Source organism: Macadamia integrifolia, chromosome 7, assembly GCF_013358625.1.
Source record: "Macadamia integrifolia cultivar HAES 741 chromosome 7, SCU_Mint_v3, whole genome shotgun sequence".
Lineage (NCBI taxonomy): Eukaryota > Viridiplantae > Streptophyta > Magnoliopsida > Proteales > Proteaceae > Macadamia > Macadamia integrifolia.
The window spans coordinates 56101-71293 of record NC_056563.1 but is presented as its reverse complement, the minus strand read 5'-3'; the positions used below and the strand labels follow the sequence as shown (position 1 = coordinate 71293).

At 37.7% G+C, this 15193-nt stretch overlaps 2 protein-coding genes across 4 annotated transcripts in view; both read left to right on the top strand.

The window, feature by feature from the left end:
* Positions 1 to 6965, top strand: part of LOC122083491 (cytochrome c) — a 7912-nt gene extending 947 nt beyond the window's left edge. The window contains exons 2-3 of the mRNA XM_042651321.1: positions 1257 to 1390; positions 6594 to 6965. Coding sequence (XP_042507255.1) covers positions 1257 to 1390; positions 6594 to 6689 — 230 coding nt within the window. The 3' untranslated portion in view covers positions 6690 to 6965. The remainder of the gene's footprint in view (positions 1 to 1256; positions 1391 to 6593) is intronic.
* A 3290-nt stretch (positions 6966 to 10255) lies between these two features.
* Positions 10256 to 15193, top strand: part of LOC122084102 (non-lysosomal glucosylceramidase-like) — a 26276-nt gene continuing 21338 nt past the window's right edge. For 2 of the 3 annotated variants that reach the window (XM_042652166.1, XM_042652164.1), the window contains exons 1-3: positions 10256 to 10413; positions 11695 to 11819; positions 12598 to 12708. In XM_042652166.1, coding sequence (XP_042508100.1) covers positions 11727 to 11819; positions 12598 to 12708 — 204 coding nt within the window. In that variant the 5' untranslated portion in view covers positions 10256 to 10413; positions 11695 to 11726. Of the gene's footprint in view, positions 10414 to 10471; positions 10673 to 11694; positions 11820 to 12597; positions 12709 to 15193 lie in introns of those variants that run through there. The other variant, XM_042652165.1, reaches the window with a different exon arrangement.

Here is a 15193-nt window from a genome sequence, read left to right as displayed (position 1 = left end):
CCCCCCAAAAAAAAAAAGAAAAAAAGAAGAAGAAGAAGAATAAGAAAGAAAGAAAAATTATGTCTCTGTCAAAAAATTCAAAAAAGAATGGTAATGATCTGTTTGAAGAAGTTAAAAAACATTGGAAAGCTTTGAACATCATTATCTCTTATGAAAAAATATAAACCTTGGGTTCAGTTGTCATTTCAAGATACAACTCAACTCAACTCAACTCAGCCTTATTCCAATTAAATACATGGATCATTTTTCTCCATTCAGCTCTATTCAACTAAGTTATGCATGTCTTTCCTTACCACTTCTCCTAGAACCATATTAGTCTACCGCTGGCTCTTTTACTTTTTTCAATCTAAATAAAATCACTCCTCCATACTGGAGCATTTAAAGACCTCCACTGTACGTGTCCATTCCACGTCAAACAACTTTCTTGCAACTTATTTTTCGGTGCTACTCCTAAATTTTCTCCAATTTGCTCGTTCCTTATTTTATCTTTTCTTGTTTTACCACTCATCCATCACAACATCCACATTTCAGCTACAATAACTTTTCATTTCTCAACGAGTAGCATAAAATTCACCCTAGTTAAGAAATCTAATGGTATCTCATCGTCATAACGTAATGAACATTGATTATATTCTTGAACTCATGTTCTGCAGGACACATGAAATATCAACATTGATTGGAGATTGTTTTAAACTTTATGACTGTTAGCCTAATATTACTATTTTGGGCTAGAGAATAAAGCTTTTCATATGAGCGGTACCTCTCAGTTTCCAAGATAAACTGGACTTATGAATTGATATGCTTGATGGTCCAATTAAGAAACCTTCCGAACCTAGAAGTGCTAGAAAGGCTGAAAACTTAGATGAATGTATAACTTAAGTAATATCATGCAAATTGGTGATAGCAATTCGTTTGAAAGCTACTGCGAACATATGCATTTGAAGCACCTGATGAATATTCTGGGGCCTGGGCATGTTGCATGTCCCTTTATACTACAATACATTGTTTAGTGCTAAACAGTGGGTGTTCAATATTCTCTATATTGTGCATCTTGTTGAAGGATTGTGGAGATGTTTGGTGCTATCTTTTATGTTCAGAATTAATGCATCATTCTGTTCTTTTTCTTAAATGTTTGGATTTTAGCTACCTCTGCAGCTTATTAAGGGTCTGGATTTGAAGTTCATTCTAGGTGTTTTATAGTCTACCACCGTTTAATTTTAAGCCTTCTTGTATAACACATTCATGGACATCTGCAGGACCCAATTTGAATGGTCTTTTCGGAAGACAGTCTGGGACAACTCCTGGGTACTCCTACTCTTCTGCTAATAAAAACATGGCTGTTATATGGGAAGAGAAGACATTATATGACTACTTGCTTAACCCTAAGAAGGTATGGATGAATCCTTCTCATCTGAGTGAATCAGTGTGGCTTACTTGTTGATGAAACTATGCATGAATGTTTTTTTAGACTAATCGGAGTTCTCGATACATTTATTGCATTTTGTTGTTGCATATTCTTATGTCCTGACACTCCAGTATTGAGGGTTATAAACCATTATTTGGTGAAAATTAAGTTTTGATAGAATTGTATATGGGTATTAGTCGAATTGGTGGGAATGGTAATGCAATTACAAAATAATATTCTAGGATTAACCCCATCCATTTAGAGAAAAGAATCATACTTGGGGGGCTTGAAAACTGCATACAGATTAGAGTGGGTAAATCCTCAGAATATGATATCTCTCTGGGTTGCTTGAATATGTAATAATTCCAAAAAGCAGGCAATTGTTGGCCTCTGATAAATGTGTTTTGTTGGAAGTTGAGATGAAAAGGAAGAAAATTAGAATCGTTGAAGGTTTATGTCGGTGGCCTGGCTCATTTGTTTGTAGTAACTAATTCTCCACAAGTCACTGTTGCACTTGAGTTGATCCATTGTAAGAGTTATTTTTTTGTTGTTTTTACTGATATAATGATCTTGGTTCATGTTCGAGTGCTTATGGAGGGGCTTCCAGATGCTGGATTTTTAATGGAAAAAAAGTTGGTGCAAGGAGAAGCCTTGGTTTGGAATGATAGGCTGTGAGAAGCATAGATGCTGGGGTGGGGGCTTGCTTCTGTGCTTCTTGTTTCTTGAGTGTTTAATATTTAAGACTGAAGTTTTTGGTCGGGCAATGTAGATTAATGATAAATCGCAGACCAGAAAACTCATCAATGCACTGATAATTAAAAAGACATAGAAACAGAGAAGATAGACCAGAAATAGGGGAAAATTTGTAACTTTCGACTGATCAGATCAGACTGGACTTAAGTTGACTGGTCTATTATAGTGGAGGAATAGACCTGCAAGATTTGTTAGATGATACAAGAGCAATCCCTTGACTGCCCAGTTGCCCAGATGCAGATGAACTGGGTCCAATTGATTTTTGGGGTCAGTTGGATATTTTAGTTTATTTATTTATTTATATTTGCAATTTTGAATGGACGTAGTGGTAGAGTCAGTCTCCTTTCCCTGTTTAAATTTTTAGAGTTTGTTTTCAGTTTTATTCCAAAGTTAAAGAGTTAAGTTCAATTTCAGTTTTAGGTTACAATTAGGACTTTTTAATTCTCGTTAAATAGTAGCTTGTAACCATCATTTTAATCAGTTTTGAATTTTCTCTTTTCTTCTCTCTTGTTTCTGAATTTCTTCTTTTATCTTACGTTCTCTCAGTGAGTTCCCCTCTGTTCCTTTTCCTGTAAAACAGTACTGGCAGTTCGACTGTTTTGGGTCGATCTCTCTTGATCTGTCTCTTTTCTTCCCAAAATTTTGTGTGCTGATTCTTCCCTTTTGGGTGACGTAACCTGTATAACTTGGTTCTGTTAGGGCGATAAGGTGTTAGTCAAACCTGAGGTCAAATCAGAAACTGAACCTCCGCTTGGGCCAGTTTCATCCTTTAATCTTCTTTGTAGTTTGGATTACTAGAATTTTGGCTGGTTTATGAGTTGGGATCAGCAAGCCTTCGAATCAGGGAACAACTCCTGAAAATCTCAGGCTAAACTGTGGCCCTTGGGTGAGTTCTTTCCTTTGAAGTCCAAAACGTTTCCGCTGGTTTTCTGGGTTTGATGAAAGTTGAAGAAGATAAACGTGAACTGTTAATTTCTTTCCATTTGTTTGATTTCCCAATATACCACGTCTTTTAGATAATCCTGTTCTGTCCCATGTCTTATATTTGCTTCCAAGCCTGTCCTTGACAAATAAATACTCATTCCTACTAGCTCCTCTCTTCTTTACCTACCAATTTTAACCTTGGAAAATCCTGGTTATTACAAGATTGCCACTCCCTTTCTATTATTTGGACTTTTTTTAATTGGGTGGGCCCATAGGCATTCCAATTCGGGTTTCGGAAACCTGGATCCGCATCAGTAGAATTCTGATAACAGAATTACAAGTGGCAGAAGTCCTAGTATTAACCAGACCCTCTCCTCCCACCCCCCCACCTACAACGACTCACCCCCTATGCACTCTCTCCCCACCCCATCCCTATCCCCAATGCTCTCGCCCATCCCTACACCCATAGTTCCCCCTTTTCAGTGTTGCTAGGGCCTGAGGTAGCGTGACAGGCACAGCTCTATTATCCTCTGTTGTTTGGCCACATCACTGAGAAAGTGATAAGATTCTTGTGGCACCATCTGGTGGAGATCCGCCGGTTACCCTTCTCTCTACAGGGGTAAGATCTTTTTCTGCTCAGGCTGGTGGGGATCCTCTGGTAACCATTTCCTTTCTTCTTTGCTTTTTGTATCTAATTGTTTCTTGTGTTACATGTGGGAAATCTTGAGGTAGTTATGCCATTTTACCATACTAAGAACACTTTGCTTTTCTTGATTCACATTGATTTGTTTGATCCACCATATTCTTTTGATTACGATCTTACAAGTATAAATGTATTATTTGGACTATAAATTTTTTGGGCAAATAAAAATTATTTAGAACTGTTTTTGAGTTTATTCTCGTTGAAGGTTAGAACTTTTTTTTTCCTGTTATGCACCTTCTTAAGGGTTGATTTTGTCAGTTCACGCATTAGGGGTTGCTCATCTTTTATATATATATATATATATATATATGCATATATCGAAATAGTATTTTTTCCCCCCTTGGTGCATCACATAGGCAGCCGGCACCATTAATATATGCAGCCTGTCATCTTTTGCATGGATCCTATACATGTGTATTTTTATTACTTATGCTTAATGTCCTATCGACCTTGTCCAAGGGTGTCCCCTGTATGCGATGCACTGTGTTGGTGCTCGGTTGCGGTGTCAAGTAGACGAGGGTTCTCATGATATGGACAAGTGCAAGTAAAGAAGCTAGTCCAAAAACGTAGGATTATATTAGCATCTTCAAGCATTGGATGGGTAAAAGTCTAGAGTTGATATATACTATGAGGTGAAGAAGGGTCAATATTGCATGTATTCAATAGACTAGATGGAAGGGTAAAAAAGCTAAGGAGTTGGACAATTTTAAACTTTGGTATACGGGAGATCGAAGTAATAGAAATGGAGTGGGCATAGTTAGTGGATAAAGATCTAAAGAATGACATGGTGGAGGCTGTAAGATTGGGAGATAGGAATTGTATCCATCTAGCTTGTGTTGGAGAAAGAGGTAGTCAATATAGTTAGCACTGATGCACCTTAAGTAGGAATGGATGATGGTACTAAGTTACAAATTTGGGAACACTTGGATGGATTATTTGCGAGGTTTTAGTTTAGGAGAAAAGGTTATTATAGCAGGTGATTGTAGAGGCTATGAAGGTGCACCCGGAGGTTATGGTTTTGGAGCGGAATGAGGAGTGGATCTCAGTTTTAGATGTTTTTGTATGTATGATCTTTCCATTGTAAACACTTTCTATGAAATGAGAGAGGAGCATTTAGTCACCTACTGAAGTGGGGATCATATCATCCAAATTTATTCCTTCCTAACCTGAAGGTTCGCTAGATTGTTTTGAAGGACTATAAGGTTATAGCTAGGGAGAGCTTAACCACTCAATATAGATTGCTGATCATGGATATATGCCTCATTTCGCAGAATTGTAAGATAGGGAGCCCTATTTGCTCTAAGAGAAGATGGCGGAGTCTAAAAGGATACTCCTTGAATTCATTTACCGATAAAGTGGTCAAACAAGGAAATTGGGACCTCAGGGAGACAATAATGCGATATGGGACAAGATGTCGACATGTATTAAGAAGTCTGCTGAAGAGGTCTTAGGGGAATCAGAAGGAAAACTACATGCACTTAGGGAGAGTTGGTGGTAGGATGACGAGGTTCAGGCAGCTATTAAGATACAAAAAGATAGTTTTAAGACATGGCAAAGAACTAAGGATGTAAAGGATCAAAATAGGTATAAATCTGCCAGAATTTAAGCTAAAGATGATTGTAGGGAAAGCAATGACGAAGAAGAACTTGGGCATGGATGGAGGCAACTTGCCGAATCATGTGGGCGTGGATGTAGGCAACTTGCTGAATCACGTATATTCTGTGTTGTGGTTTGCGTGTGTGGAGATATGGAGTGCTTTGTCTACAGGATGAGTGTGCACACTGGGTAAACCTTGGCACATGGTTGTATGTGTGCCTGTGGTTGAGAGGCTAGGTGTGTCACACGTGTTTGTTATTATTAGTGCTGGCACTTAGTCTCAAAGTAGTGGGCCATTAAAACGAGAGTTTTATAAGCTGATTCACCCCTCTCAGTGTCAGCCTTTGTCCAACAAGATGAGATAAGCTTACTAGAATAAATTAGCACACTTGAAAAGGTTCCGCTCAATGTTTCAAAGCTGCATATTGGCTCAAGTGCACATAGCAGCTTTTCTTAGGTAATGCTATGTTTTTTCTATGATGATTCAAGTCTAGCATACTCGATTCAATTTTGGTATGACTAGATCTGTATGATATGGTGATTGATGTTTAGTTACATTCAGGGTTAATTGTACTTTTTCAAGTCAAGTCAGTTTTTTAGAGGTAGGACTTGTGGGGCAGATCTTAAGCACAAATAGGAGAAGGAAATTAAGAGGGTAAATAATTAACAAAATAATCACATTCCTAATGATTCAATTTTCAAGAGAAACTAATGTATTCTCCACAGAATTTTAACCTTTAGAATAAGGTGGTGACTGCGATTCTTTCTTTGGCAATGGTTTGGCTTAATGGTCTTTGAATTCACATGTCCTCTGCCTCTTCTGGCAATATTGCCGTTTCTTTTTTTTTTTCTTCTTTCTTTTGGTTGTTTTTTTTTTGGGGTGGGGGGGGTGGTGTTAGAGCTTCATTGTGCTTCACACATTTCCATTGGTCACTGAATATACTAATCTTACCAGTAGAGCTCTAGATGAATGTGAAAGCAATTAATAGTGTTTTTTATATCTATTGCCGATGTTGGTTGGGATCTTCTAGTGTGAGGTGAAAAGTTTAATTGGTCTGGAATCCCGACATCTAGAAGTTGTGGCCATGTGAGAGTTTTCATCAGTTTAAATTATTAGATGATAAGTTTACTTACTTGCATATTCATGCTCCTTGTCAATCTTCCTTATATTAAGTATAACTGAGTTTATCCTTGTAAAACTGTTTCTTGCAGTACATCCCAGGGACAAAAATGGTTTTTCCCGGGCTGAAGAAGCCACAGGAACGTGCTGATCTCATTTCTTATCTCAAGCAATCCACCACATCCTAATTTGTGTCTGACAGTTCCATTTTATTTTGCGGCAATTGAAGGTGTCTTGTTGCAGAGCCGGATAAGTAACTGTATTTTTCTCTTAGAATAAGAATACCAGGGTCTGCTATGGTGTTTCTTTCCAAAGTAGCAGAAGATTAGGTACATTGCCTCTTTTGTAAGGAGGGGACACTATCACCCGTTTACGATATAATTTATTTTGAGATGACTATTCAATGTGCGGTGATTTTTAGCCACTGGCACAATGATCATTTGATGATATTGCTCATTGCTTTATTCTTTGGTTTTTTTACCACTCTATAAAAGGTGTAACAACACGACATGGCACATGAGCAATGATATTACTCATTGCCTTCTAATCCTATATCTGTTTTGTGTTTCTCATTAGAAAAATTTGTCACCATGTAGCACGAACTGAACTGTAGGGTGGATAAAGCCAGTTTATGCCAAAATGTGATCGTCCTTTCTTGTTTGAATTAGTTAGCTTTCAATGGAACGCCAGTGCAAATGTTGGGTTAAGGGTGCTGCAGATTTGTGATCCTGCGCCGTGATTATGGTGATATGGAGGGGTCTTAAGTTCCATTTAAACCATATTATGTGTGTGATACATGAGACCCAACGGCATGGTGGTCTTTGACCGTCGGATGGATTGGAAAAAAAGAGCAACCCGGTGCACAAGGCTCTCACTGCTGTAGGGTTTGGGAGGGGTAGGTGTACGTAACCTTACCCCCTGCTTCGTAGAAGAGGTTGTTTCCAAGTTTTGAACCTGTGTTGGATGGATTAGCTGTGCTACAAATGGATGGAGAGTTTGGAATCGATGTTATATGGTTTTCCGAGTGATAAGACAATGAAAGTGGTTGGTGGGGAGTTCTTCTCTCCAGCATCGATATCAACAAAAGCAGGGGGCAATTGAGGAACATTAGAGTCGTACAAGGTAGGGGTTCTTCACTCTTTATATCTATGTTGTTGGCGAAAATTTTCTTCTATTTTGCCATGGCAACATAACAGCAATCGAGGATTTTTTTTTTGGTAATGAAAAGAGGGTGCTTCATGGTAGTGATCATAACCCCCAGGATAAGCCCCTGTATGGTAAGCGGTATTTTTGCATGACCAATGAGCGATAGTGGGCATATCAAGATTCGAACCCACAACTAGCCAACTCGAGCAATGATAGATTAAGGGCATTTTCATCACTAGGCTATCAACCCAATTGGTTGAGGATTTCTTCTCTTAACTTCGGGCATTACCCAATGGGAAGAAAAATTTTGAAGCCAAAAAAATACATATAGAATTTTAGGGAATGGAAATCTAAGGACATGTGTTCAAACCCACCCATAGTCAAAGACATCACCAATTACAACAAAAAAATCATTGCGATAAGGGTGAGTTGTTGAGACTATTCTTTGTTGGACCAGCTCTATTACTTGGGGCATCATTCAAGTTCCAACAATGACTATATATCTAAAAAAAAATAATAATAAATAAATAAATAAATTCTAAATGGCTCCCCAAATAGTAGACTTGGTCCAACGAAGAAAAATCTCAATCAAAACTATTTAACTTTGTACATAGTTATCCTTCTTGTTCAAGCTATCTTTTTTTTTTTTTTTTTTTTTTTTTAAATAAAAAATTATATATATATATATATATATAAGGCTGTCTCACAAACCAAACATGGTTATGATTTTGAGTGCCAAACATGCTCTATTGCACTCCTTTTACTTTGACCAAAGATTTGGAAGCTCTTAATGTAACCAATGTTCAAGGTATTCTCGTGTAAATCTCTTGATGAAGCCCTTCCAACAAGGTCCCATCTTCATATGGTCATTCAAGGTTTTAAAACTTGGGATTGGTCTCAACTGATACCAGCATCTCACTAGATTAGAAGGATATATCTTTTTATTTATTTTTTTTTAATGGTATTTTGGATCATTTTACCCTTATACCTTAATGGATCGGTCACAGTTAGGATTGTCAATACCAACTATTGTACTAGTTGTCAATTGGTATTGTTTACTAGGTAAATAATACTACGAGACGAGAGAGGGTTGAGCTTGGAAGGCTAGTGGCTCAACCGATTTGGGGGTTGAGATGCAAGGGGCATTGGGTCATTTGCAATAAGAGAGAGTATGACATAGGCTGAGCACCCCAACAACTCACCTTGTGCAACCTCAGTAGATAACCTTCTAAGGACATACCACTTGGCTGACACAATCACTATGAGAGGCTGGTATATGACAATCTATAAATACGCCAAGGAGGAAAGAGGCACACTTCATCACTATTAGCCATCTCTCCTCTAAACACGACTTACTATTGAACAATTAATATATGATTCGATTTTCAACATTTAGGCTATACTTGTTTGGATATATATATATATATATAGAGAGAGAGAGAGAGAGAGAGAGAGAGAATAGAAGAGAAGGAAAAAGAATCTAGAACGAAAAAAAAAAATATGTATCATGATTTTTGGTAAAGATAGAAAAGAAATGAAATAAATACTAATGAAATCTTTTGCAACTACAACACCAATTGACCAATCATCATTCTCTCTCTCACCCACACTTACACCCACACAAGTCACACATGCACAAGACTCAAACTATTTTGGGAAAAGGTTTTCCAAGCCACAAGGGCAAGGTATGCTACCACCTCTTGGTCTATATCTCTTCTTCACATGAAATGATATTGCTATCCCTCCCATTATTGGTACCATTTTGCCGCACCTTATTGTTAAGCTACCCTGTGCTGCTTGCTTAGAAACCCTCTCCCATCTATTTTATAGTCCATCGACATATTCATCCTCATGTAATCTTGTCTGAAATTCATGGAAAGCTACGAGAGGAGACAACTCATAATTTATTAGAAACTAGACAACAAAGTGGTTAGTGAGGAGTTCATTCTATCTAACACAGCAACAACAATAGCAACATGGGCAGCCAGTGGCCATTAGAATCGTCCAAGGTGGGGGGTTCTTTTTTCTTGCTAACGATGGATATCTAGACTTTCTACATGATTAGTCCCACGGGTTCATACTGACCCCACAATCACATTATTGGTTGGAGAATTTATTCTATCCAACGACGATAGCAATAACAATAATCTAGGATTTCTTCTCCCAACTCGGGCCACACCAAATGGCAAGAAAACTTTTGAGCCAAGAAAGCCATAGAAAATCTGAGAGTAAAAATCCAAGGATTTGTGTTCCAACACACACCCTACGATCCAAGGCATCACCAATTTTAAGAAAACAAAAAGTACAAAATAAATCATTGAGATAAGATTGAGTTGTTGAGATTTTTGTCTGTTGGACCTTCTCCATTATTTGGGGCATCATTCAAATTCCAACAATGACTACTTATTCAAAAAAAAAAAGTCTAAAGAACGCCCAAATAGTAGACTTTGTCCAAGTCCCAACAAGGAAAAATCTCAATCAAATTGAATATTTAACTATGGCACTTCTATGCTTTGGTTTGGCAGTTTGGCGGTTTGTGACTGCTCCACGTAAAGAGTGTTCCCAAAGTTTGATCAGTGAATCAGATCCTCACAAATGTCCAACGATGAATGGCTTGCATTACTCATTTAAGGGGCCAGTCCCCACGGGGCCCACTATTCACCATTATACACCAAAAAAAAAAAAATTTGTAGCACTCTCCGCCATTGAGGGACTCTCTTTCTCTCTCTCTCTCAGACTCTCAGTCTGTGATGGTGCATGTGATTTGTGAGTCTCTCTCTTCTCTTGTTCTGCTGCCATTGTTTCCAAATCTCACTGTTTTTGGGTTTCAATCTTATTTATTTACTAGTTGCATGAGAGAGGGGGAAGGGAGAGATCCTTGTTTTTTTATTCTTAATTAGATCTTTGATACCTGCTCTTTTTGTATATTCACGATCGGTGGTTCGGACCTTTGCTTTTTGATATTTGATTATCCATCAAATATTTTTTTGGGTTCTCCTTGAAGTATTTCATAGAGATTCTTACGGTATCCTATTTGAAAATCCATATCTACAGACTGTAATGGGCGCCTTTTTTTTAAACAGTTTATTCTGAATTTAATTATGGTTTTGTTGTTATTTTTTTTATTTAAATTTAATTGTTTGAGAAGCCATTTTTTTCCTTTGATTTTCTGTAGATTAGATAAAAATAGTATTAGTTGGAATTTATGAGTTTTCTCTGGTCACTGCATTATGAAATTAGTTACTGTAGTTAGCATTTTTTCTCTGTTCTTTTCCCTGTTTTTACTGCAAAATCTATGCATTTCTTACTTTTTTCCCCCTTATCTGAATTTTGATACATAATTTTTCACTACATTTGTCCCATGGATTCTCAAGGAAGCTCTGTTACTCTTTCTTACAAAAATCATTTGAATTCCGTAGTCCCAATGCTGAGTGGGCATATAAATTTGACGAGTTTAATTACTGGATGTGGTAATGAAATTTATAACGGGTTTGACAGTGTTCTTCCCCCCCCCCCCCCCCCATACCCCTCTCTATATATTAAATTAAAATTGTCTTGGAGGAAATTTATAGCCATTGGAGAGGGAGAATCTTTGTTTAATCAAACGTATTATTGCTGAAATTCTTTAATTTTCCGAGGTCTTCTTCAAATATTCTGTTGACAATAACAACAAACTTAGCCTTATCCCAACTTAATGGGGTCGGCTACATCTATCCAAACAGAACAAAGTAGGGAAAACAGAGGTCTAAACAGAAAAGGGGGATGAAGAGATGAGAAAAGAGGAATAGAAATGAGATGGGAAATGAAAAATGAACAATTACAAATGAAAGATGACGAGTGATGAAAATAAAAGTCTGTTTCTTATACTGAATTAACTTTCAGTTTGTTAAGAATTTTAACATTGTTTCTCTTTTTAAGAATTTTTAATATTTAAGATCCACATGCCAAGTATTCCAATATTCTTCTCAGGGTATCTGTATTCTGGCTCAAATTGTTAGCTTGTTATTTGGGTTGATTTATTTTCTGTCATATATCATTTTTTTGTAGAATTCTACTCTGACAAAGTTGGTGGAGGCAAGATGTTGGAGAATGGTTTTGATGGAGGCAAGATGTTGGAGAATGGTTTTGATGGAGGGGAAAGGGAGCCTTCTTTGGATGCCTTTAATAATGAGGTAGGCTGTTCATCTGGTCACAGAACATGTAGAGCCTTCTTTCCTTGAGTGTTTCAGGGATGCAATGCATTCTCACCGTACTTGATCTGTTGATTGTTGTTTGCCTGTTTGATTTATTTTAGCCTCCTTTGCTTTACTTTTTTTTTTTTCCCCTTTGGGGGAGGGGAGAGGGGGGGTGGGGGATCTGCAGCATCTGTTGATTGTTGTTTACCTCCTTTGCTTCTTAGCCTACTATGGCATGTGAATTCATCACACTGGCAGCCCTTGCCCCTTGGCATATCTTCTCCAGAAGGCTATTCAGAAGAACTGAATGCTCATTTTGTCAGTAATGCACTTCCCTACCCACATGGAAGCAAATACACACTTAATGTTTGAAGTTTTGAAAATTGTAAGAAGGGATGAAGGGATTCTTTTTTTTTTTTTTTGGGGGGGGTGGGGGTGTTATAAATAATTGAAAGTTGATTGGGTGCATTGTGAAAAAGGAACTGTTGATAAGATATATAATACATCAACAAGAATGAGGTAAACTGTATCACCATAGAAATGAACTCAAATGCCTTGTTATTATATCTTGCAAATGGACAAGGCTCTCAAAGAAAAAAAAAAGAAAAGAAAAATCCCTCCCTACCTCCTCTCTTGCTATGGCATCAACAAAAGAAGTAATAGATTATGGCCTCCAAGAAAAATCAGATATTCCTTAAAGAGATTGTGCTCATTATGTTTTCACTGTCATTGAATGTTTCTCATTTTGAGTCTTTGACCCCCTTTGGATTTTTAGGTTGAGGCTGACCCTGCTCAACCTGCACCTCTGACTTGGCAACGAAAATTGAACAGTGAAGAACTTGCTGCATCAGAGTTCACTCTAACCATTCAAGAGATGATGCATATGGTACTTCTAATACTTTTTGGTGCATCTTGAGTTAATTGTTTCTTGTTATTGCTAGAATTTTGTTTATGTAATATATACTTCACAAATAAATTTTTTACCTGACTGTTTATAGCTATTTTCTAATTGTTTCTTGCATTATGTGTAAACACAAATTTTTCCATTGGTGTGCTACCTGAATTAGTTCCTGAAAACACGATATTTGTGAAATTTGGCTTGCTACTTGTTGGTTCATTTTCTGTCATTTTTATCAGTGATTGCAAACCTGGCAGAGAAGCTCTGCCAAATGATTGTTTTTAAAGGGGGAAACTTCCTATGATATCCTGGTTGCATTTGGTCCTACTAGTTTCTCTTTCCTTGTAAGGAGTCGCATTGAATATGCTGGGACGAAATGCTCTGACACTGGCAGTTTTGCATTTTTTAGTACTTTATTAGTTGAAAGAGCGTGTGCCCTAGCCATAGTTACCAGAGGGACAGTGAAAATTTTGTTCTCTTTTTTGGTGTCTTAAGGTGGGGCCCAGCAGTAATGGATTCAGATAAATTGGATTCTGATGAGGAAGTCCATTTAGTTAGAGTTATTTTGGTCATATGCAGGAGTCTGTAAGAGTTTTTGAAGTTGTTATAAGGCTAGAGTACCGTTGAGAGTACCAGTTGGTTAGATAGGTATAAGTCTTAAAGAAAGTCAAGTTGGACTCCTATTGGATTTAGGAAAGTTGTATTTATAGATGGATGTACCTACAGGTTTTTAGGTTTTGAAAAAAAAGTTCTGTTTGTTTAGGGGTTGTTGGCTTGTCCACGACTACTAATCTATGGCAGAAAGACTTAATCTGACCCCTCATCTTCTCACTGTTGATTCCTCTTATTCTTCTCAGTTTTCTCTTCTTTACCTTCTCTCATACCCTGCTTTTCCATTATTAAACGACCTTTTTCCTGTTACAAATTATCTACCAGAAAATATCAATTTTCTTCAAGTACAGATCAGATGTCCTGTTCTGAGATTCCATAGCTGTCCTCTTAATCATATCTGATTATTCTTTTGCAACTTGAGTTCCCTTTTTTCCACTTTATTATGTCTATTATTCCTGCTATCTGAAAATTGACGACATCTCAAATCTTCTCTAATCAGATCCTCTGGGAGGTCTGAGAACTGCCCGGTTTAGGTCATTCTTTAGTCCCCTCGAACCAACTCTCGATTCATTGAATCATTCCCTTCTGATTTTTTCAACTGTGTTTTCCTATGTATTCCATTATAAGGAACCATCGCCTGCAGGCTAAGCACTTGAGTTGGGTCATTGATCCTTCCTACATCAGAAATGTTTCTAGAAGCCATGTTGAAACAATGACATACCTATATAAGTGCATCAAATTATGGGAGTAATTTATGAGAGAGGATCCTGAGAATTGGGGGGGGGGGGGAGCAGGAGAGATTTCTGCAAGGCAGCTGGCCCATGGCTTCGTGATGAAGTCTGATAACATGTAGGGGCAGATTTATGGACAACCCGTAGGATAGAATCACAGTGAGACAGAACATAAAGAGATATGATATCTGAAAATCTAACTGTCAGATGATGCTAAAATTACTATTAACAGTTGGTAAGCTAGACCCCTTCTCTTTCATTCTCGAAAGAAGGAAGCCTTCCACTCTTTCAATAGGCTGAAACTAACCCATCTCATTAGAATCCAGGATTGTAACTAGAGCCTGAGACAACTTAGAACTGAGTAGACCCCCAAATAGGTCGTATAAGCCCTCCAAATATCAAGATTTTCTACTGGTCGGATCTATAGGAACAGTAGGTAACCAAAACAGAAACAATAGGAAGACAGATTTTAGAAACAGAAAAGAAACAAGGTTAACTCACAAACGAGAGGTCAGATGGACTCCATTTCTGGTCGAAGGAAGAACTCATAGGGGAGAGTACTTGTTCAAAGTTTGAGCCCTATCTGATGGTTGGATTGCGAGAAACAATATGACAAAACAAAGTTAGAAAAAAGATAGACACCAGAAACCATAGAAGGGAAAACAGAGTAGAATATGCAGAAAAAAATGACTAGCAAATAAATATATTAGAGAAATGATTAGAAGACAAAGAGAGATAGATATTACCTAATGATGGCCACAATAGAAGAGAAGATGGTTGCTGGAATTCGATTAAACAGTAAGGTAGAAGAAGACGGAGAAAGAGAGAAGATGGGAAAAAGAAGGATATGGCTTGGTTCACCAACTCCTAGGTTGGGATTCACCACCCACCAATCAAGGCTTCACGATCTTGGTTGCATTTGTTTCTCAACAAGAGCTGCTGCTCCATTGAAGAAGACATCACATAGTCAAAGCCAAATTGTGGGAGGATACTGTCCCTCTATTTATAAAAGTGATTGCTACATTCAAAATAGGAAACTCTTCATGTAGTGGGATATCCTTGACGACTAAGTAACAACAGAATATAAAGTCCCCAAAAACTACTAATAGGAACTACTCCCCCCCCCCCCC